General features: G+C 37.4%; 3 protein-coding genes and 2 long non-coding RNA genes across 10 annotated transcripts; 1 reads left to right on the top strand and 4 right to left on the bottom strand.

Moving 5' to 3' along the window:
* Window positions 1–166: 166 nt before the first annotated feature.
* Window positions 167–1,848, bottom strand: LOC122635695 (splicing factor U2af 38 kDa subunit-like). Of its 2 annotated transcripts, XM_043826208.1 has the most exons (5): window positions 1,614–1,843; window positions 1,443–1,530; window positions 1,296–1,362; window positions 947–1,235; window positions 167–862 (listed from the first exon to the last, which is right to left on the bottom strand). In XM_043826208.1, the coding sequence occupies exons 1-5, from the start codon at window positions 1,655–1,657 to the stop codon at window positions 628–630; spliced, it is 723 nt and encodes a 240-aa protein (XP_043682143.1). In that variant the 5' UTR covers window positions 1,658–1,843; the 3' UTR covers window positions 167–627. The 2 variants fall into 2 exon arrangements, with proteins under 2 accessions (XP_043682143.1, XP_043682142.1); XM_043826207.1 differs by having other exon boundaries at window positions 947–1,362; window positions 1,614–1,848.
* Window positions 1,849–1,902: 54 nt separating this feature from the next.
* LOC122635688 (medium-chain acyl-CoA ligase ACSF2, mitochondrial) lies at window positions 1,903–6,432 on the bottom strand. Of its 2 annotated transcripts, none has more exons than XM_043826197.1 (9): window positions 6,416–6,432; window positions 5,803–6,008; window positions 5,176–5,713; window positions 4,181–4,364; window positions 3,749–3,958; window positions 3,529–3,660; window positions 2,801–2,914; window positions 2,485–2,721; window positions 1,903–2,263 (listed from the first exon to the last, which is right to left on the bottom strand). In XM_043826197.1, exons 2-9 carry the CDS (start codon window positions 5,912–5,914, stop codon window positions 1,970–1,972), a joined length of 1,821 nt encoding a protein of 606 aa, XP_043682132.1. In that variant the 5' UTR covers window positions 5,915–6,008; window positions 6,416–6,432; the 3' UTR covers window positions 1,903–1,969. The 2 variants fall into 2 exon arrangements, with proteins under 2 accessions (XP_043682132.1, XP_043682131.1); XM_043826196.1 differs by lacking the exon at window positions 6,416–6,432 and adding an exon at window positions 6,092–6,294.
* A 361-nt stretch (window positions 6,433–6,793) lies between these two features.
* On the top strand, window positions 6,794–21,007 carry LOC122635702 (serine/threonine-protein phosphatase 6 regulatory ankyrin repeat subunit A-like). 3 transcript variants are annotated; one of them, XM_043826219.1, is made up of 14 exons: window positions 6,794–7,873; window positions 7,981–8,082; window positions 9,077–9,178; window positions 9,263–9,379; window positions 9,972–10,172; window positions 10,731–11,114; window positions 11,198–11,518; window positions 11,738–12,965; window positions 13,981–14,156; window positions 14,236–14,664; window positions 14,992–16,006; window positions 16,650–16,763; window positions 18,394–18,661; window positions 18,898–19,577. In XM_043826219.1, the coding sequence occupies exons 1-14, from the start codon at window positions 7,556–7,558 to the stop codon at window positions 19,361–19,363; spliced, it is 5,241 nt and encodes a 1,746-aa protein (XP_043682154.1). In that variant the 5' UTR covers window positions 6,794–7,555; the 3' UTR covers window positions 19,364–19,577. The 3 variants fall into 3 exon arrangements, with proteins under 3 accessions (XP_043682154.1, XP_043682156.1, XP_043682155.1); XM_043826220.1 differs by lacking the exons at window positions 18,394–18,661; window positions 18,898–19,577 and adding exons at window positions 20,026–20,293; window positions 20,432–21,007 and having other exon boundaries at window positions 6,800–7,873; XM_043826221.1 differs by lacking the exon at window positions 16,650–16,763 and having other exon boundaries at window positions 6,795–7,873.
* On the bottom strand, window positions 16,750–18,395 carry LOC122635703. Of its 2 annotated transcripts, none has more exons than XR_006328727.1 (3): window positions 17,506–18,395; window positions 17,279–17,422; window positions 16,750–16,964 (listed from the first exon to the last, which is right to left on the bottom strand). It is a non-coding gene; the product is annotated as an uncharacterized LOC122635703 (long non-coding RNA). The 2 variants fall into 2 exon arrangements; XR_006328728.1 differs by having other exon boundaries at window positions 17,279–17,742; window positions 17,807–18,395.
* LOC122635704 lies at window positions 18,456–19,450 on the bottom strand. The gene is made up of 3 exons (XR_006328729.1): window positions 19,312–19,450; window positions 18,743–19,238; window positions 18,456–18,586 (listed from the first exon to the last, which is right to left on the bottom strand). It is a non-coding gene; the product is annotated as an uncharacterized LOC122635704 (long non-coding RNA).
* Window positions 21,008–21,010: the final 3 nt, after the last annotated feature.

Raw genomic sequence — 21,010 nt, 5'->3', positions numbered from 1 at the left:
CAATATAGAGTAAAAAATTGTAACTTATTAAGAAGTTTCCAGGAATGTTCTTCAGGTGGCGCCACAAACGCTTTCCTCCAACTCCCTTATCGTCGGTATTAATTGTCGATAATGATTGTTTCTTTACGTACACATTAACGATAATTCATGAAATACAAATGCAATATTTTCGTATCAGAATTTGATCGTATTGCGTGATCTTCCCTTTCTACAAAAGTATAAACAAAATTGTGCGTATCTTTAGCAACATTGCACAATTAATAATATACAATTCACGCCAAAAGCTTAAGATTAATATTTGTAACTATAATAATATACTATATGTTCCATTGATTATTACTACATGTTCCATTGACATATTATTTAGTATTAACATAAAACCCTTTTCTTACCTACAAGATTACTATCCTTCAATAAAAAATATAAAAACAATAGTCTAAATTATCGCGTTGCTTCCTCTACAATATTTAATATATTCAGAAATCTTTTTGTTTCATTTGGTCAAATTTACATGGTCGCAAGGATCGATTGAAACTTGCACACTATGTAATATAGATACTTGATAATGATCAAGAGTTTGAGTTAAATGCACGTATTATGTATGTAAAACTTATTAGAGAATAATTATTAGTAACGTCCAGATCGTCCGTCCCTGCCTTTATCGTCTCGTCTTTTACGATCCTTCGATCTGGATCTTCTGTCACGAGATCGAGATCTACGTTTACGATCGCGTCCCCGAGACCGAGAACGAGATCTAGATCGAATTTTTCCTCCTTTTTTACGACTGTACAAGTATCGACGAAGTTCCCTTGAAATGGGTTTCAAATGCATGAAATTACAAAATCCAGACCGAGTGCATTCGCTGAAAATTCAATGACCGATTAGATTTGCATTGATAACAAACATATTAGCTATATATAGAATGTTTACTCTTTTATATTATTACCCCATTTCGTATTGGCGACAGCAAGCTTCTCGAAAATCGGTGACGGGAGATAATTCTGCATAAACTGGTCTACCACCAAACCAACGATTATTTAGATCGTTAACTGCTCTCTCTGCGTCTTCTTCTCTACGAAATTTAATGTAAACATTCCCTACCAGATGATCACCTAAATTGTCGCAAACATTCATTTCCTCGATTTCTCCATATTTATCCTCACATTCGACAAACACGTCTTCGAAGAAATTGTCGTAATGTTCTTGCATTTCTTCATCCGATACATTGGCGACCACTAAAAATAAAAACAAAAAAATTATAATAATTATCAAATATATAAACATATTATACTTACAATGAGAACCATCCGCACTTTTAGCAGAATTTTGTGGATTGACATAGAGATTCTGTAGTAGACACGTCTAATAAACACATATTGATACGTATAAATTTTAAGAACGATATTATTCGTAATAATACTTATGATTTATTATTATTTTACCTGACTGAATGTTGGCTTGTTATGAATACGTGAACATCTATCTCCGTGTCGACAAGCACCAATTTTGAAATAAAACGAACAATTTACCCTGCGTACAAAATGTATCCAATTGAGGTTAAGTCGTATCACTTTCTTATAAATCATACAAAATTTAATCAACTTCAAACTTACTTATCCTTTTCTGTGCCAAAGATCGATGCCAGATATTCGGCCATTACGAATTTTTATTAATTATATAAAAAAAATGTAAAAATTATTTATCTGCTTCTTACTCACAATTCTCATTCTGGAGGGACGCTAAACATACGACTGGTCTACAACCTTGCGGCATCTTGCGGTACCTTCTTTCGATAAAATCGATAATCGTTTAATCTCTATATCGATATTTCAAACTTTGCCGCGTTTATTATTAATGTTATTAAAAGGTAAAAGGAGAGGAAAAAGAAAAAAAAAAAAATTAAATTTGCTTTAATGAAATATTCTTGTTATTTCATATAAAAATAAATATTTAAATGTTGCTTTTTTTTTTATTTAGGTGTGGTAGGTATAACACCTTTACTTTCTAATTCCTCTTTAAGTTTAGCCTTTTGTATTTTTCCGCTTATAGTTTTCGGATATTTTTCGACGAAGACAACGTATCTTGGTATTTTAAAATGTGCTATTTTCCCTTTGCAATATGCTTTTAATTCCTCTTTGCTTAAACTCGTACCTTTAAAAAGACGAATGCATGCGCAAATTTCTTCTCCAAATATTTCGTCATAAGCTCCTACACAGTGAGCTTCTGCTATACTTGGATGAGTAATTAAAAAGTCTTCGATCTCCTAAATAATTATTAATTACAGTTGGGATTAGTAAAAATTTTAGATACATTTCGCTCGTAACGATAATGAAATTGTTAAATAAAAATAAAATTAACACGCTATTATCACTATCTCTTTACGTTAATAAAATTAAAAGAAATTAGCAGGTAAAACTAATTCGCACAGTACCGATATGCACATGTACGTAGATATATAATACATATTATTATATAAATAATTACCCTAGGGAAAATATTTTCTCCTCCGCGAATAATAATATCCTTTATTCTTCCTACGATCTGACCATATCCATTAGATTGTAAAATAAATTGGTCACCAGTCTTCAACCAGCCATCCTCGGTCAAAGTCTTTTTAGTATTTTCGGGATCATTATAATAACAAATCATAGAACTATAACCACGTACCCAAAGTTCACCTGGTGATCCAAATGGTACTGGATCACCCTTTTCATTAACGACCTATTCTCGCAGAAAGAAAATAGTTAGAGAGAAAAATCAAACATTTACAAAAATAATTACCACAATACAAACAATTTACCATAACTTCGATATTATCCGATGCATATCCCACCGTGTTCTGAGTTAATGTTTTATCTTCTCCAGGTAAACTTTGAAAAGTAACTCCTGTAAGTTCAGTGAGCCCATAAATTATCTAAAAAAAAAAAAAAAAAAAAAAAATAAATAAAATAAAATAAAAAGAAACTATTGAAATAAAAATGAATGTAAATTAATTACGATTAAAAATCTAGAACGATAAAATATATTGTGAAAAAAATATGAGTTATTGCAACAGCACTTAATCACTTTTAATTCTCAGAAAGCAATAATCGTAATGGATTAATCCACTTTTCAAATCGGCTTAGTCCAAAAATACATTTTGCAAAGAAAGCTCTACATATCGATCGTAGCAAAAGGCGAGGCGATATTCCTCCTTAGAGTAGCTTTTATGCATACGAACCGAGGGCTTGCTACAAAGATATGTGCATAGATAACAACGAGCCACTCGGGTCGTCGACTTTTCTGTCCCTTTCTCCTTTCTCTCTTTCTCTCTCTCTTTCTCTCGGAGGAGGAGGACTTATCTTTGCTTTGGCATAATCTCGTGTCTTTCGTAATTTGATATAACGAGAATAATAAAATAAAAAATGAGATAAAATAACATTTAATCATATCTTGCCAAACTAGTTATAGAAATTAACCGAATGCGTAATAACGCACAAATAACAAGCGACATAATATCATAAAATATCGTTAATATATTAATTATACCTTCATATCATCGATACCAAGGACATCCTTAATACGTTTGTGGAGTTCACAAGGTATAGATGCACCACCGATTACACCCATACGAGCTTGTACAGGCAAACGTAATAGTTGTTGAGTATCTATCAAGTTTATCTAAATAATAAGAACACAATAAATGGTAGAATTTCAGCATGTAAATGGAATTAGAAAGATCGTAAAACGATTAGAAAGATTGTCTTACCCACATTGTTGGAGTTCCATAAGTCACGTTGCATTTTTCTTCGACCATAACTTGTAAGGACTTAACAGGATCGAACGAACGTGATTCTAAAATCGTCGTACAACCTGAAAGTATGCCACTTATTTGCCCAAAAATAAGTCCAAATGCGTGGAATAACGGAACGTTTAAACAACTTTTGTGGCCCAGTTGTAACTCTCTTCTGTTCACTGCCTTTAATGGCATAGAAAAGATTTAGGAAATTAGAAAAATATCACGAGTAAGAAGACTTTTCATTCAGAAAAAAAAAAAAAAAACTTGGAAAAATTCTTTTACGATAAATAACTCCTCTTGATCAATCGAAATAAAATAATAAAATTCTTATTGTATAGTTATTCTTTTACATTCAAATTATAATCAAAGTATAATCGAATTCATAGAACGATCTATCCTTACCTGTTCACTGTTATTCACGAAGGATCTATGAGACAGTAAGGTAGCTTTCGGTTTTCCAGTCGTTCCGGAAGTAAACTGTATGTTACAGGCGTCGTAAGAGGAGACGTTACCTTGTTCCGCAGAGACAGCTTCAACCTCGATTTTGCTTGCTAAAGATTCTACGTCTACGAAACGGCGGGTACCACTGAAAAACGAGAAAGTGATCGATTGCAAACATGACGTTGACATTTTCGTCGCTATTGAAATCGATCGAAGAAAAGTTTTTCTCTATCTCATTAACCTAATTACATATCTATTCTATTTGCAGATTTCATCGATCAAACTGCCGAACGAACAAACGTGATTAAAAATTAAATCGAATAAAAATTGAGAATTATTGAAAGAAAATCTCAAAGTCAGAAAAGATTAACAACTGATAAATATAATCTCCTACAATAGATACGTATTATGTTCTAATTTAGAAATCTCTCAAACATTTATGGATAACGATCCACTTTTAAAAATTATATTTCGCAATCCAGTAATTGCTATCGAGAACTTATTGATAAACAATATGAAATATGATAGATCTGCGAACTCAAACAAAAACTAGACAAAAATAATAATTCCCATGCAATCCTTTTAACCAAATCAACTTCGAATTGTACATCCGATTATTTTCAATAAGAAATCGCGATAACATTTTTTAATTACTTTGGATATTTCATTATTTAACGAGACTCAGACTTTAAGAACTTCTGCTCTAATCGATTGATGTCTCGTCGATACTAATTTTTCAATTGATTTCTGATTAAAATGAAAGTAAGAAGAAGATAAAAATATCTTCAAACACGTGTAATCTTAAGTACGAACTTAATTTTCAATGTAGCAAAGTGATTACAAATAAAGCTGATAGCTCATGCGATATTCATCAATATATACATAAAGTCTCTACAAAATGTCATGAAAGAAGAAAACGTCAACTATAAATTCTAATAATCATAAACTTTTCGTACGTTACGTGATCCTTTGACCATACAATGATATGCTCCAAGTCGGGACAAAATTCTTTGGCGCTCAAGGCCATGTTCACGTAATTTTGTGTTTTAAATTTCGCAGGTAAGACGATGCCTTTGGCTCCAACTTTTTGTAAACAATAAATTAATTCATCTCGTTGATAAGCCGAATTGATTGCAACGGTAATAAGACCCAATCTAGTGGCACAAAGAAATGTAATAAACCACTCGATATCGTTCGGACCAAATATGCCAATTCTATCGCCTTTCTGGAAACCTAATTTCTTCATTCCAGCTGCTAATTTATCAACACGAAGAAGCACATCGGAAAAAGTTAATCGTATATTTTGATGATGAGAAACTATGCACTCGTGATTAGACCATTTTTTTGCAGCTTCTTCTAACAATTGACCGATTGTTTCATCTCTCAATGGCTTATTACTAGGATGATAATGATAAGCATGTTGTTTGTCAATTACTTGATAAATAGATTTCTTTCTTTTTTGAATAATAAATAATTTTGAAGAAATTGATTGATCTAAAATCATTGTGAAATATTACTATACTATATTTTAAAATTCGTTAATTAATCTCTTTGTTAAACGATCTAAATTTTTTTTCACTTACCTTTGATATCTGTATTCGAATAATATGAACATCTAGGAAAATATTTTATATTTGAAATTACACGTGTAACACCACACAAAGAAAAACATTTAGTTTGAAGACGAAACATCATTAACAATGTACTAGATTTGCCAAAGAAGAACACAGTTTATCTTAAAATGTGTCTAACTTTTCTAAAACTCCGACAAATACTTGGATATAGCTATCTATAAAAAACGAAATAACATATTAGATTGTCCAAGTACGTACTTTAACGTAAGTCTTCTTAACCACGTTTTGCATACATTACCATTAATTTACATTATTATAACTTTTGAATCAATTTAACCTATTGAACTTCGTTAATTTATAGAAGCAAAATATATTCATCGAAATTTCAACATTAACAATGAAAACATTAAACAATATGGAGGTATATACGAGTGTGAAAAAAATTACGTGCAATAACAATTGTACTATGTATAATACAAAATAAGTTTTTACGTACAGATACAACGTAATAAAGTATGCACGAACGTATTAAACTATATATAGATGTGATATGATTATTATATAAGTGAACGGTATTGAGTTAAACATATAATATATATACAATTTTATCGGCTATGCATACAAATATTCATTTCTATTTATCTACTATATAATAAATGCATATCTCTATACTTATATAACAAACAAGTTGATCACAGGAGTTACAATGACGCGTGTTCCTATACGTTAACTAAATACAATTATTACTAACAGAATGCGTTATCCGCTTATTTATAAGGAAGAAGGTCAAACGGTTGAATATGTCTATAAAAGTGTTTTTGTTTCATAATCATTTTCTTTCTGTTTTTATCTTCTTTTTTTTATATGTATATTTTCGTGTATTAGACTATCAAAGTGAAAAGAGAGAGAGAGAGAGAGAGAGAGAGAGAGAGAGAGAGAGAGAGAGAGAGAGAGAGAGAGAGAGAGAGAGAGAGAGAGAGAGAGAGAGAGAGAGAGTGTGTGAAAAAAAAGAAACAAATCTTAATAAATGATAATAAGAAAAAAAATTCTGACGAGAATATTATAAAATATTATCTATAGATAATGAAATCTTATCATTATGAAGTAAAAGAAGGGACGGCACGTAGACTTTTAATAAAAAGTTAAAAAGGAAAAAAAGAAGATATGTCTCAAATGATAAAAAAAAAATAAAGAAAGAAAGAAAGAAGGAGAGGTTGGACTTGGATGGCGTGCCAACATTTTGGTCCGGAAGTCGCGTGTCGACGTTAAATCCGAACTCCCACCACGTCGATGTACAAGCAACCTCCTTATGAACCACCACCTCGATACAGTCACCAGCTTTCGTTTTCTTGCACTCTACGAAAGCAGTACGAACGGCCTAGTCACGAAAACACACTGAGAAAACGTTCGAATGGCCTATCAAGTTCTTAGTGTTGGTTACCGTTACCTTAACGAACTACGATTGGTCGATTCCCCTACAAACGTCGGAGAGCAAGCCTTCTACTTTGCTCGGCTTTAACAGTTCGTCTTCAGAATCGTCAGGATTACCGTGGTGGTAGGACGTACCTAAAGCGTTCGTTAGAAGCCTGTCTAACGTTGCTGATGATACGCTATCAAATTTCTAACTTATTGTTAAACAATCTTCGATAATCCAAAATCAATAAAGATCTTATTAGATTTTCTTTCAAGATAATATCACGTTCAACGTGGAAAAAGAACTAGATCGAACCATGTTCGGCGAAGAAAGACAGTACGACGTAACATGAGCAGTAACAAGAGATCTCAAAGCAACAAAGACGATAAAAAGAATACTCCGAATAAAGAAGATAGTCCAGCTGGTGCAAAGGATGATGGTGCTTCGGTATCAACGGGTAGCAATGGAGGTGGAGAACCATCTCAACCGGGTAGCAAACCTGGATCGGCAGGTGCCACTGCCAGGGAAGGTGCCCAAAGACTTTTGGCACTTGCTGCACGCGGAGAATGGGCACCCGTGGACCAGCTGCTCAAATCTATGGAAAAGGCGGTCCAAAATGCGGCTGAGGAAGGTTTCATTGCACCTCTGGCTGGTCTTATGGACCCGGTTAGTAAAATCATTATCATTAAAGTATTGACTCAATAAAAGAATAGAAATTATTTTTAAAAAGTGTGAGAGGATGATAAATAAACAAACAAATATATTATTATCAGACGACTGGAATGACGCCTTTGATGTATGCAGTGAAGGACAATCGTACAGGATTACTGGACAGGATGATAGAGTTGGGTGCTGATGTTGGAGCACGGAACAATGCAAGTAGCCAGTAATGATTCGTTCGACCATGAACAGTTTCTTTCTTTCTGAGAATAATAAGAATGTTAGGAATTAGAAAGTCGAAGCTTTTCTCTCGACGACCTTAAAATTACCCCAAAATTAAAATAGTTAGCTCGGCCAAGTGACATTGCCATTACGTTTAGTTCGTGCGTTATACGTGGTACCCTAACACATAATAATATCGCTTGACCAGCTTGAGTTAGCAGAGGTAGCGTTAGACACGAAACCTGTACAGTTAATGATCTACCTCTAATCCGTGCAAAGTCGAGAGGGTGGTAGGATTGCGTGAAGGAGGGCCAAGGCCAAGGGGCTTGTCGAGCCGACAAAGAGTATGTAAGTAAGCAACTAGGCCGGTCAATTTAATAGGACGAAAAAAAAAAGGAAGTCCGATAATCATGTTGAGATTAAGAATACTCTACTGATCGAAGCTCTTAGCCCGAGAATTCACTAAAGTTACATTACATAATGCTAACACTTTTACTTGTCATTACAGACATTCACTTTCATTTTCAATCTCGAATCAAACATAATAAATGTTCCTTTTTATAACTAATCATTTAAATTGCCTAACATGAATTATCTAATTCGACATCTAATATACAGAGATTTTCGTTTATCATTGTAAGGAATTTGATGGAATTTCCATACCCATATTAAACTTTGAAACACAATAGCACGATCGTGTACCTTGCTGGTTGAATATCGACCACGGCCACCGCCCTCGCTACGGCTCCAATATAATTTTCAAATTGCACGCTAATAAACCGTGATTGAAACGGCGGAACCATTGCCGTGATTCGTCCGATTAATGTAGGGTGCGGTGAAGTGCAATTTACGATCGTGTTACTTTATTACTTTGGGAAATGCTTCTCTTTGAATTAATAGAAGGTTGAACTGTAACGATTATAAAGTTCGTGGAATAATCTCTTTAAAAACGATGACAATGTGCTATATAGATTTAATTTGTTTTAGGACAATTACAATGCTTTGCACATTGCTGCTATGTATTCGAGAGAAGATGTGGTCAAGTTGCTTCTTTCGAAAAAAAGTGTTGATCCTTATGCTACCGGAGGGGTAAGAATCGAAAAGAAATTCAAAGTTGTAAAAAATAAACGATGCAATAAAATCTAAAAGATTCTAAAAAATATTTTATACTAGGCGAGGCAACAAACGGCAGTTCATTTGGTTGCATCTAGGCAAACTGGTACAGCAACATCAATTTTACGTGCTCTACTGGCTGCAGCAGGAAAAGACATCAGATTGAAAGTTGATGGTGTAAGTGAATGCACCGGAAACGTGTCGATATCCAAAATTCAATGAAATAACTCTGATTTTGCTTTCGGTAAGGAAGATCAATGATACGTATTAAAGTTAAAAAGTGGAACGTTCGTGTAATTCCTTGCACCGAAGGCACGATCTCAACTTAATTCGTACAAAAGTTCCAATTGGAAGAAGATAAAAAAATTTCGAAACGATCCTCGTTTGCTTCTCGCGTGACACGAGGCTTGCAAATCGGTGAACATCGCTACCTGGCACCGACTTGCCTCATAATTCTCCTCTTCTCTTCGCTTTTTCTTTTCCCTCTTAGTGTCTCTCTCTCTCTCTCTCTCTCTCTCTCTCTCTCTCTCTCTCTCTCTCTCTCTCTCTCTCTCTCTCTTCTCCACGATGCCAATTTTGTACCGATTACACGACTATCATAAACAATATCTATAAATATCGATCAGCGCTGTAGATTTATGAGAGATCGATTTTCCTTTCCTTCAATAGAATTCTTGTTAAAGATATACTTAATAAAATGTTCTCAATTAATGTTAATCGCAAAATCAATAAAGCTATTAAACAGAAAATGTTTTTAATCGTTTGATAGAGAGGAAAGATACCACTTCTCTTGGCAGTCGAAGCTGGTAATCAATCCATGTGCCGTGAATTATTATCTCAGCAAGCACCAGATCAACTTCGAGCTACCACTCCAGCTGGAGATTCGGCTCTTCATCTGGCTGCTAGACGAAGGGACATTGACATGGTTCGGATTCTGGTGGATTACGGAGCTCCGATAGACATGCAAAATGTATGTTAATCCAAGAAGAAAATACAATAATGGAATTCGTAGAGCAACAAGTTTCACAATTAGACTTCCAACAAATGTTAATCACATTTTCGCGCTGACTGTATCGATCGAGTCAACTTAATTTCATAGGCGTTTACTAAGCTAAGAAATGCGTGTTCAACGTAATGAGAAAAGTCATCATTCATTGTGATTTAAAATCTCTTCATCTAACCAAAATGCTAAATCATTTTATAACTCTCCGACACACTGTTTTATAATTCTCCAACAACCGAATTACGTCATCTTAATTTAATTACTGTCATTAATATTAGGGTTGAAAGGCATGCATGCGTAATGTATGAGGCTAATCGTCGCAGTGCGTATATTGGTTAAAATTCAGTTCGAAAATAAGTCTTTAGTCGTTCATGAGATCTATTAGGAAACGCTTCGTAGATCTTAAAAAAGGTTCTATTTTCTAGATATATTATTTCTATTTAACTAGCAAACGAGAGATCAATTTACGACTGATATGAACGAACAATATCATAAAAAGATAATAAAATCTAATAATTGTTGCAGGGTGAAGGTCAAACAGCATTGCACATTGCAAGCGCCGAAGGTGACGAGATTTTAGTCAAGTACTTCTACGGTGTTAGAGCATCGGCATCAATCGCTGATCATCAAGATCGTACTCCTATGCACTTGGCTGCGGAAAATGGACATGCAACGATAATTGAACTTCTTGCTGATAAATTCAAGGCCAGCATCTTTGAGAGAACGAAAGACGGCTCCACCCTAATGCATATAGCGTCTTTGAATGGGCACTCGGAATGTGCCACGATGCTCTTTAAAAAGGGCGTGTACTTGCACATGCCAAATAAACGTGGAGCAAGATCTATTCATACCGCAGCTAAATACGGTCACGTGGGAATCATTAGTACACTCCTACAAAGAGGAGAAAAGGTCGGTTCTTTCTAATCTTCTTTTTCGAAGACGCAAATAAATTGATTTCGAAGAACTGACTCCTATGAAATTCTTTTGAACAGGTGGATGCAACAACGAACGACAATTACACGGCGTTGCACATAGCCGTGGAGAGTGCCAAGCCAGCTGTCGTTGAAACTTTATTGGGTTATGGAGCTGAGGTGCACGTTAGGGGTGGCAAACTTCGAGAGACTCCACTTCATATAGCAGCACGAGTTCCAGACGGCGATAGGTGTGCTTTGATGTTATTAAAATCTGGAGCTGGGCCCAATTTGACAACGGACGATGGACAAACTCCTGTTCACGTAGCTGCCAGTCATGGGAACTTGGCAACTTTATTACTTCTGCTCGAGGACGGCGGCGATCCGATGTTCAAGTCGAAAGTACGAGAAATACGTTTGGCTATCAACCTTTGAGTTACTTCTTTATGTTTCAACGATTATTGCACAACAAACACGCTTAATGGCACTCGATGATGGCACCAATGTACGTATTTTTAGAGTTCACAGGCTTATATGATCGGACTTAGTGTTGAAATTAGGCCGATTGCTGTTGTTTTAATTCTTCGATCCTACTTGTACGTTTTGTTTCTCTTTTGTTAGAACGGTGAAACGCCTCTACATTTGGCCTGCAGGGGATGTCGAGCAGACGTGGTCCGTCATCTGATCGAATTTGTAAAGCAGAACAAAGGACCAGAGGTTGCAACTTCTTACGTGAACAGCGTGACGAACGAGGGTGCCAGTGCTTTGCATTACGCCGCTCAAATCGAACCATCCGAGGTTATAACACCAGGAGATGATCGTGCAGTTATACGTGCACTTTTGGAAGGAGGTGCTGATGTTTCGTTACAAACTAGACAAGCTCAAGAATCTGCTTTTCATCACTGTGCCTTAGCTGGAAACAACGAAGTACTTTCCGAGATGATCAGTCATATGTCAGCTACAGAAGTTCAGAAGGCTCTGAACAGGCAAAGTGCAGTTGGATGGACACCTCTGTTGATAGCGGCTCATCGTGGTCACATGGAATTGGTGACGAATCTTTTAGCTAATCATGCCAGAGTAGACGTCTTCGACTTGGAGGGTAGATCGGCACTTCATTTAGCCGCGGAACATGGCTATCTTCAAGTCTGCGATGCCTTACTGGCGAACAAAGCGTTCATAAACTCAAAGTCTCGCGTTGGTAGAACGGCGTTGCATTTGGCAGCGATGAATGGCTATTCTCACTTGGTCAGATTTCTCATTCAGGATCATGGCGCTGCGATAGACGTGCTTACACTGAGAAAACAGACTCCTCTTCATCTGGCAGCAGGCGCTGGTCAATTGGAAGTCTGCAAGCTTCTCTTGGAACTTGGTGCTAGTATAGACGCTACCGACGATCAAGGACAGAAGCCCATTCACGCCGCTGCCATGAATAATTACGCCGAAGTGGCACAACTCTTTCTACAGAGACACCCAAGTTTGGTGATGGCATGCACCAAAGACGGAAACACGTGCGCTCATATAGCAGCGATGCAAGGAAGCGTAAGAGTGATAGAGGAACTTATGAAATTTGATCGTCAGGGTGTAATTTCAGCGAGAAACAAGTTGACCGAGGCAACGCCCCTTCAATTAGCTGCCGAAGGTGGTCATGCCGAAGTAGTGAAGGCCTTGGTAAGAGCAGGTGCTTCCTGTGCCGATGAAAATCGTGCTGGCTTCACTGCAGTACATTTGGCAGCACAACACGGACATGGACAGGTTCTGGAAGTGATGAGATCTTCTCAATCTTTGAGAATTTCGAGCAAGAAATTGGGTGTAACGGCGCTCCACGTTGCTGCTTACTTTGGCCAAGCCGGTAAGTCTATTTTATATTTAATATAAAATATACAGATGTTCAAGAAACTTTCTAATCTTCTAATATCCCAAAGTCAATTGATATTCGATTAAAAAACTCGGTCGAGAATCTATTTTTAATGAAAGTTTCACTTACACGCTGTAATGCAAGTTATCATCCTTAAATTGCAGTATTATTCGCGTATTTAACTACCATCTATCAACGGTAACTGGTACGAACCTTTTGGTTTGGCCGTTAGAAAAGGGTCATCATACCCATGCGTGATTCCAGCAAATCGTTTTTCACCGTACCCTATTGCATGTATTTTGGCATGTGTACATTGAGGAATAGGATTTTCGCGTGACTCTTCTGACTGGTTTAAAGTCAAATGTAGTGATCGGTAATGTCGCCGAAAGTGAGACTTTCTCCACGAGGACGAATGCGGTCACGCGAAAATCTCTTTTGTTGCGTTGCATAGATTTTCTAAGGACTTATCTTTGATCTTTCGTGCAAAAGGAAATACATAATCGTTAGGTCATAACAAATAGTTGAAATTTGCCTCCTTAGGAAAAACAGTAAAAGGTAGAGCAACATTCATCGAATAAAATAATAGTTATCGTGAGCTCGTAAAACACGATTAAGCGATTAAACGACAATGCGGAATTTGTTTGCTCATAGGAATTTTCTCAGATTACTGTACACTGGGAGAATTTCGAAGAAAATCAACGAATTGCTCGAGTTTTATTTTAAACCGACGGTCGAAAGTTCAAGACCATTTGCGCTACCTAATCGTAAATTCCTGATCTCGAAGTTTAAGATTTAGGTGTCGCTGGTCACGAACTTAGAAACTATATAACTAGCTCGTGCAAGAATGTTCAAGTACCGTTTTGTTCCGTCCAGTCACGTTAATTATTTGTATCTCGTCGCCTCAAATGCCCATCGACCTAAATACTTCGACAAAATTAACAAAAACGAGCTAACAACGAACAATTTCTCTCAATTCCTGCTTTCACTTCTTTTTTACAATTTTTTCTAGATACTGTCAGAGAGCTATTGACAAATGTTCCTGGAACTGTCAAATCCGATCCACCTACCGGCGGTTCCTTGGTAGGAGAATTAGGAAGCGAATCTGGCATGACACCCCTCCACCTAGCAGCCTATTCGGGAAATGAAAACGTCGTACGACTTCTTTTAAACTCTGCTGGAGTACAGGTAAAGAATACTACAGAATGACTACGTCTGAATAAAGCCCAAAATGCAATGGAATAGTATATAAAAAAATATCTTTTAGGTGGATGCAGCGACTACTGAGAATGGATTCAATCCTTTGCATTTAGCTTGTTTCGGTGGGCATATCACTGTGGTTGGTCTTCTTCTCAGCAGGTCAGCAGAATTGTTGCACAGTTCCGATCGTTATGGAAAAACTGGCCTGCATATAGCTGCAACGCATGGGCATTATCAAATGGTAGAGGTATTGTTAGGTCAAGGAGCAGAAATAAATGCCACCGATAAGAATGGCTGGACTCCTTTGCATTGCGCTGCTCGTGCTGGCTATCTCGACGTCGTCAAATTACTCGTCGAAAGTGGAGCTTCACCAAAAAGCGAGACAAACCTTGGTTGTGCTCCTATTTGGTTCGCTGCTTCCGAAGGCCATAATGACGTTTTAAAGTATTTGATGGAAAAGGAACACGACACCTATGCTCTTATGGAAGACAGAAGGGTAAAATTTTATGCGTTATCAAGGCCAATGATAAAAGATGCTAGAACCACACCCTGGTTTTCTCAATGATAAGTATGAGAAAACTTTTCTCATTGCTAGAATCGATATTCCAAAGTAATAACTTAGCACTTAACGCGAGTCGTACACGCGATATGGAATTGCAGTTATGACCTTCTACTGAATATCCTTTCTTTACTTGAGAAAAAAAAACATCGCAAAACGCTATTAATTCTCATACCTGTATTATCAACGATTTATCAATTCAATTAATTTGTCTTCAAACTCAAAAAGCCCACTGGTTAACAGAGAAACATCTCTTTATTTCAGTTCGTCTACAACATGATGGTTTGCAGTAAGAGTAACAACAACAAACCTATCGAGGAGTTTGTTTTGGTGTCTCCAGCACCTGTGGACACTGCAGCTAAACTTTCCAACATCTATATGAAATTATCGGAGAAGGAAAAGGAACGAGCAAAAGATTTGATAGCAGCTGGAAAGCAATGCGAGGCTATGGCAACAGAATTACTCGCTCTTGCAGCAGGTGCCGATTCAGCTGGCAGAATTTTAACGTCTATGGATCGAAGAAACGTAGAATTCTTGGATGTGCTGATTGAAAATGAACAGAAGGAGGTGATAGCTCATACAGTTGTACAACGTTATCTCCAAGAACTTTGGCAAGGCAGCCTAAACTGGAACGCTTTCAGAACGATCCTCCTATTCATAGCCTTTCTGATCTGCCCACCAGTTTGGGTAGTCTTTGCTCTGCCACTTGGACACAAGTACAACAACGTGCCGATCATAAAATTCATGTCGTACTTAACGTCCCACATTTATCTGATGGTGTTTCTGATGCTAGTTGGGATAACACCAATATATCCAGTCGTAAGATCCAATCTCTTACCTTATTGGTACGAATGGTGTCTTCTGGTGATGCTGTCGGGTCTTCTACTCTTCGAACTGACCAATCCCAGTGATAAAAGTGGCCTTGGCTGGATCAAACTAGCAGTCCTTCTCTTCGGTATCTTCGGTGTTGCCTTTCATCTTATGGGATTCGTCATAATCAAACATACATATTGGCCAACGTTATTATATCTAAGAAATCAACTCTTCGCCTTGAGTTTCCTGCTAGCTTGCGTTCAGATCCTGGACTTTCTATCCTTCCATCACCTCTTTGGACCATGGGCCATCATCATCGGCAATCTCATGAAGGATCTCGCCAGATTCCTCGCTGTATTGGCCATCTTCGTCTTTGGCTTTTCCATGCACTTCGTCGCTCTCAACCAAGCATTCCAGAACAACGCGAATCTTGTGAACGGAAAAACTGAGAGTGCCTTTCACGACGGTAAGTTCGGTCTACTTATAATAACTGGCTTCGTGATACGTACGAGCCAGCTCATAGTATTTCCTTTATCTTATCTTCGCTCTCTTCAGATTTGCCGACGTTACAAATTTATTTATCATAATATTCTTTTCTTATGTCCGTAATATGATCGCATATATAGATGGTAGCAGCGTAGATGTTAACGTAGGTTTAGACTTTAGAAATGAAAATCGCTTTAAGGCCAATTAATCCAAAAAAGACAACTATTTAATAGGATGTAGCGAGTGCTTTTTTTCATCGGTACGTCATTGCGTCCGAATAATGAAACGAAGCAAGACACCGTTTTCTGTAGCAGATCATCCGTGCTTCCTGGTAATTGTAGATCACGTACAAATTTCTTCGGGTTATTGATATCTTTAGGAATTTCATTCGACTAATCGATGATTTCTTATCCGTGAAATATGTAAATATGTAAATGTTTCTATATCTTATGTATGTGTATATATATACACCGAAGGGAAAGAATTTTACTGGGGAAACTTTTCAGAGGCTAAAACTGATTCAAACTTGAGATATTATACATTAATTAAAATAATAGGAATGGTCGAAATTAGGTTCCTTTATGACGAGGCAAAGACGTAATTAGAGAAAATTACAATGATAGATATGTCTGCCAATTTAACGGAATGGATAATGGAGACGCCAGCACCGGCGACTCCTCGTCACTTCAGCCGCTACAAGAAAAAGAATGAATGTTGTGACGATAACTCCAAAGAGAGTAAGTTTTGCCAGATCGACAAGAATGACAAAGCAGCAAATTGAGAACAATGATAAAACAAAGCAAAGTGGCACGTGCGCAAAAATTGAATGCAGGACACGCTCGATGTCAGTGTCGTCCCGTCTGCATTGTGCATCTTGAATGATGTACGCCATGTCTGTGTGCTGCCTGCCAAGACTGTTGCCTGATAACAGCAATATTCTGCAAAATCGACGAGAACTGTGTTTTCCATCCGTGCATTTTCGCTGCGATTCGGATAGGGACAGTTTTTTTGTTCATTACTATTTTTTTGTTTTTCACAGGATCACAGGGACTCTTTTCTATTTTTATAGAATCCCAACAACTACAAAACATTTTTATATATCTACAGTTTTGAAGTCTAAGTAAGAAAGCGAACTAATCCGGCCTAAACGAACATGTTGAAAAAAAAGACCTAAAACAAACTCATGAAGTACTTCCGAAACGCAGCGTACGTTTATATGTATATCACGATAAACAATTCAAAGCTAATTCACTGTCGGCATGTCGTCGGAACGCCAATTTTCTATGTGCCGTGTTCTTTGCAACCATCCTCTTTCCCCCGATTGTCTGTGTTCATCCTTTTTTATAATATGTACTTGTACTTGCGTTTTTCCTCGACTCCAGCTCGCGTTTTACGTCTCTAATGGGGAAGATAATAATATTTAAAAAAACAACGTCTTAGGAATACCAAATCGAATGAATCGATTTTTGATATACGAACGCTATTATTATCTTTACGTTCGATCCCCCGTTTAGAAACATCTCCCAAGTGTACTACGACTCTCTTCAATTTTGTCGAAGGCGAATTGTTGACTAACTGGTACGTTGACACTTTTGATCAAGGCAATCTCATTGAGAAAATTTGCATGCATTCATCGCATCTAATGTCATCATTTTAAATCAAGAATCAGCGTATCATCTCCACGTCGTATCAATGAGATCTTCAGTGATCCGGATGCTGAAAATGATTTAATTTGCATGTTGCATCCTTTCACTCACGGCAAACCAAATCAAACACGTACGTATGTTCGTGGTGTATTCCGGCACGCGTTTCATTGTTAAAACGCAGAAAGTGAAGTTCGTCTGGAAGGGATCACCTAACCCAAAAGAATCGATGGAATTGATAAAAATAATGAAATGTGGCTGTGTTGAGAAATTCCAAAGGATCGCTGCATCTTGAAGCATCTTCGATTAGCTGCAGTTCCTTGCACGGGGCTTGAATATCTTCGCGTCGACTTAGAACAAATCTATGACATATAATATATAATGTAATCAATAAACGACACACGCATGCTATGCGTAGAGAAGAAGAATGATACAAGTCCTGGAAAAAAAAAAAACAAATAAATAAAAACAAATTAAATCAATCAAATTTGGCATGCATTCAACGTTATACTCAGCCCGAGCATGACCACAGATCGTATAACAAAAGCATGAGCATGTTCGTTCGTTCGTTCGTTCATTCGTTATGTATTCGTTACGATAAACACGCGAGTCAATTCGTAGTGAGTACCACCAGTAGCCACAGCCTGCCATGGCACGAAAAAGCAAGATTGCAAAAAGAAACGATAAAGAAAATCAAGATGCCTCTGTGTACCTCGAATTCCAGTAAAGATGAGTCCTATACTTGCCTTCGAGTATCTGTTCTTCGCCGTCTTCGGTCAAACGACACACAGCGAGCTCAAGGTCGAGGTCAATCAGCCGGACTGGACCTCGGTCCTCTTTAAGCTGGCCTTCGGCGTGTACATGTTGGTCTCGGTAGTGGTGTTAATTAATCTGCTTATCGCAATGATGAGCGACACCTATCAACGGATACAAGCACAATCGGATATTGAGTGGAAATACGGTCTTAGTAAATTGATCCGTAATATGCACAGGTAAGCCTGATATTTTTTCTTTAACACATTTGTTTCTTCAATATCAATCTGATCGAAAATGAAAGCAAATGTGATATTTACTTTGCCGTGTAGATCTTTAGCTGATGAATCAATTACCTGATAAAATATAGCCTAGTATGATGAGATTCAGATCCTCTGTTTTTTGTTATGATCCATTATGATTCAATCCAGGTGACTAAACTGGAACACATTGAAAATACGTCCCCATGTTGCAGAACGACCACAGCTCCATCCCCGTTGAACTTGCTAACAACCTGGATCGTTTACTTCATCAAAGTATGCAAACAACGTGCGGCAAAACGCAAACGACCGTCTCTGGTACATATGATGGGTCTTCAACGTACCGGTCGATTATCTCCAAGATCCAAAATGGGTGCAAAGTGGTTGGCCAAAGTCAAGAAGGGACAGGTCCAACCAAAAGACAGCGTGGCTCTTTCGGTAATGCATTTGAGCCCATTGGGCAGTCAATTGTCCTTTAACAGTGCTACTAGAATCGAGAGTGTGGTTGATTGGGACTCAATCAGGAAGAAGTATCTTGCTTTGACTGGGAACGAGCCTGAAAAGGAAGAAGACAAGGAGAAGGATGACAAGGACAACGAAAATGAGAACGAGGATGATTATGGACCTACTGTTTCAAATGCTTCGATGGTTCCAACAGCGATGACCACTTCACCTATATAAATATGATCTCGCGAGCGTGAAAATTAAAATAATAATTTTAGGTCTATGTAGCTGACTAAGAAAAAAAAAACGAAGAGAAGAGACAAAAGGAGACATGAAAGAGCGAGCTTTTCGAAGGACGATCGACTATATGATTTTAGAAGCTAAGTAAGTCTGCGTTACGTAGTCTACATGTGCCTGTATTTATACGAAATAAACGTCACCTTTATTTTTACGAGTTTGGGATTGCGTCCTACTCAGTCAGCATGGCCAGATACATGCGTTTGCATCGAATCATCTACACTAGCTCGAAATCTCATTGTATGTGGCACAGGAATATATCTTTAAGAATATTTTTAATGAACTTACGCAAAGTATTAAAAGTTTAGGTCTTTTCTCATATATTTAACATAATGCATGTCCAAAGTTACGTGCAGATTGATTTGTTCTCGTATTCGGCAGGAACGAAAGGAGCCTAGTGTGTGAATGCACTGACGTAAACGTAGGTCCTTAGAACGACTAACAATCATCATAAAAATATTAAACAATTGTTAGCCGGCACTGGCATGACACATGTCAGGGAGTAAACAATGCAAGAGAATGTTTTTATTATCTGTATGCAAGCTTCTTTGTTTCTCGCGTCGATGTGTCTTATCAGATATCTTGTTGGCACGTATTTCCAGTCAGGATGAGCCCGATACTGGCTGTTGAATTATTGTTCTTCGCCATCTTCGGACAGACCACTCACGAGCAGTTCAAGGTCGAACCTAAGCAACCCGAGTGGACTACGATCCTATTCAAGCTCGCCTTCGGCATTTACATGCTGGTATCGGTGGTCGTGTTGATAAACCTTCTGATCGCCATGATGAGCGACACTTATCAACGGATACAAGCTCAATCTGATATCGAGTGGAAATACGGATTGAGCAAACTCGTTAGAAATATGCACAGGTAACGGCAACGAGTTTAAGCTTTGTTAGTTGTGTTTCTCTATCATCCCTTAATCGTAATGTATGAAACATTATCGTACTGTCTCATGATATCAATAATCACTAGACACGCAATTGATTGTCTTTCTTGATGATATAGGACAACCACGGCGCCGTCTCCTCTGAACCTTTTAACCACTTGGCTAACGTACTTCTTCAAACTCTGCAAGAAACGTGCGGCAAAGAAGCAAAGACCATCTTTGATTCATATGATGGGCTTGCAGAGGACTAGAATGTCACCACGTTCGAAAATGGGAGCAAAGTGGCTGTCGAAGGTGAAGAAGACACAAGTTACGCACAAGGACAGTGTGGCTTTGTCTGTAGTTCATTTAAGTCCATTAGGAAGTCAGCTGTCCTTCAATAATGTGACTAGGATCGACAATGTTGTCGATTGGGATATCGTCAGACGAAAATATCGTGATCTCTACGGTGATAATGTTGAAAAAACTGTCGAAGAAATAAAAGAAACTACAGAGATGGATCCTTTAACTGCCTTTGAGGAATCATCGTCCATTGATCCAGCTAGAAACGTGACGTCTGGCTTACCAAACGCTTGATGAGGCGAAGAGGAACTCTAAACTCATCTCTGATCGACTAGATAATTCTTTGTACTCTTATCGCTCATAAGAACTTAAGACATAGGTCCCTTTTTTTCAAATAAACGATTAGATCTCGATTT

The sequence above is a fragment of the Vespula pensylvanica genome, chromosome 19 (genome assembly GCF_014466175.1).
Source record: "Vespula pensylvanica isolate Volc-1 chromosome 19, ASM1446617v1, whole genome shotgun sequence".
NCBI classification, from domain to species: domain Eukaryota; kingdom Metazoa; phylum Arthropoda; class Insecta; order Hymenoptera; family Vespidae; genus Vespula; species Vespula pensylvanica.
This window is presented reverse-complemented; position numbering and strand designations above follow the sequence as displayed.

What these genes read in the sequence shown, in the direction of transcription:
- LOC122635702 (XM_043826219.1), top strand. Translation starts at nt 7,556, where the DNA reads ATGAGCAGTAACAAGAGATCTCAAAGCAACAAAGACGATAAAAAGAAT. An exon ending in ATCCGATGTTCAAGTCGAAA is followed by an intron (nt 11,519 to 11,737) that starts GTACGAGAAATA and finishes CTCTTTTGTTAG; the next exon opens with AACGGTGAAACGCCTCTACA. An exon ending in TGAGAGTGCCTTTCACGACG is followed by an intron (nt 16,007 to 16,649) that starts GTAAGTTCGGTC and finishes TTACAATGATAG; the next exon opens with ATATGTCTGCCAATTTAACG.
- LOC122635695 (XM_043826207.1), bottom strand. Translation starts at nt 1,657, where the DNA reads ATGGCCGAATATCTGGCATCGATCTTTGGCACAGAAAAGGATAA. An exon ending in TTTGGCACAGAAAAGGATAA is followed by an intron (nt 1,531 to 1,613) that starts GTAAGTTTGAAG and finishes TTTTGTACGCAG; the next exon opens with GGTAAATTGTTCGTTTTATT. An exon ending in ACAAGCCAACATTCAGTCAG is followed by an intron (nt 1,363 to 1,442) that starts GTAAAATAATAA and finishes TGTGTTTATTAG; the next exon opens with ACGTGTCTACTACAGAATCT.
- LOC122635688 (XM_043826197.1), bottom strand. Translation starts at nt 5,914, where the DNA reads ATGATGTTTCGTCTTCAAACTAAATGTTTTTCTTTGTGTGGTGTTACA. An exon ending in TGGTCAAAGGATCACGTAAC is followed by an intron (nt 4,365 to 5,175) that starts GTACGAAAAGTT and finishes CTCGTTTTTCAG; the next exon opens with TGGTACCCGCCGTTTCGTAG. An exon ending in TTGGTATCGATGATATGAAG is followed by an intron (nt 2,915 to 3,528) that starts GTATAATTAATA and finishes TTTTTTTTTTAG; the next exon opens with ATAATTTATGGGCTCACTGA.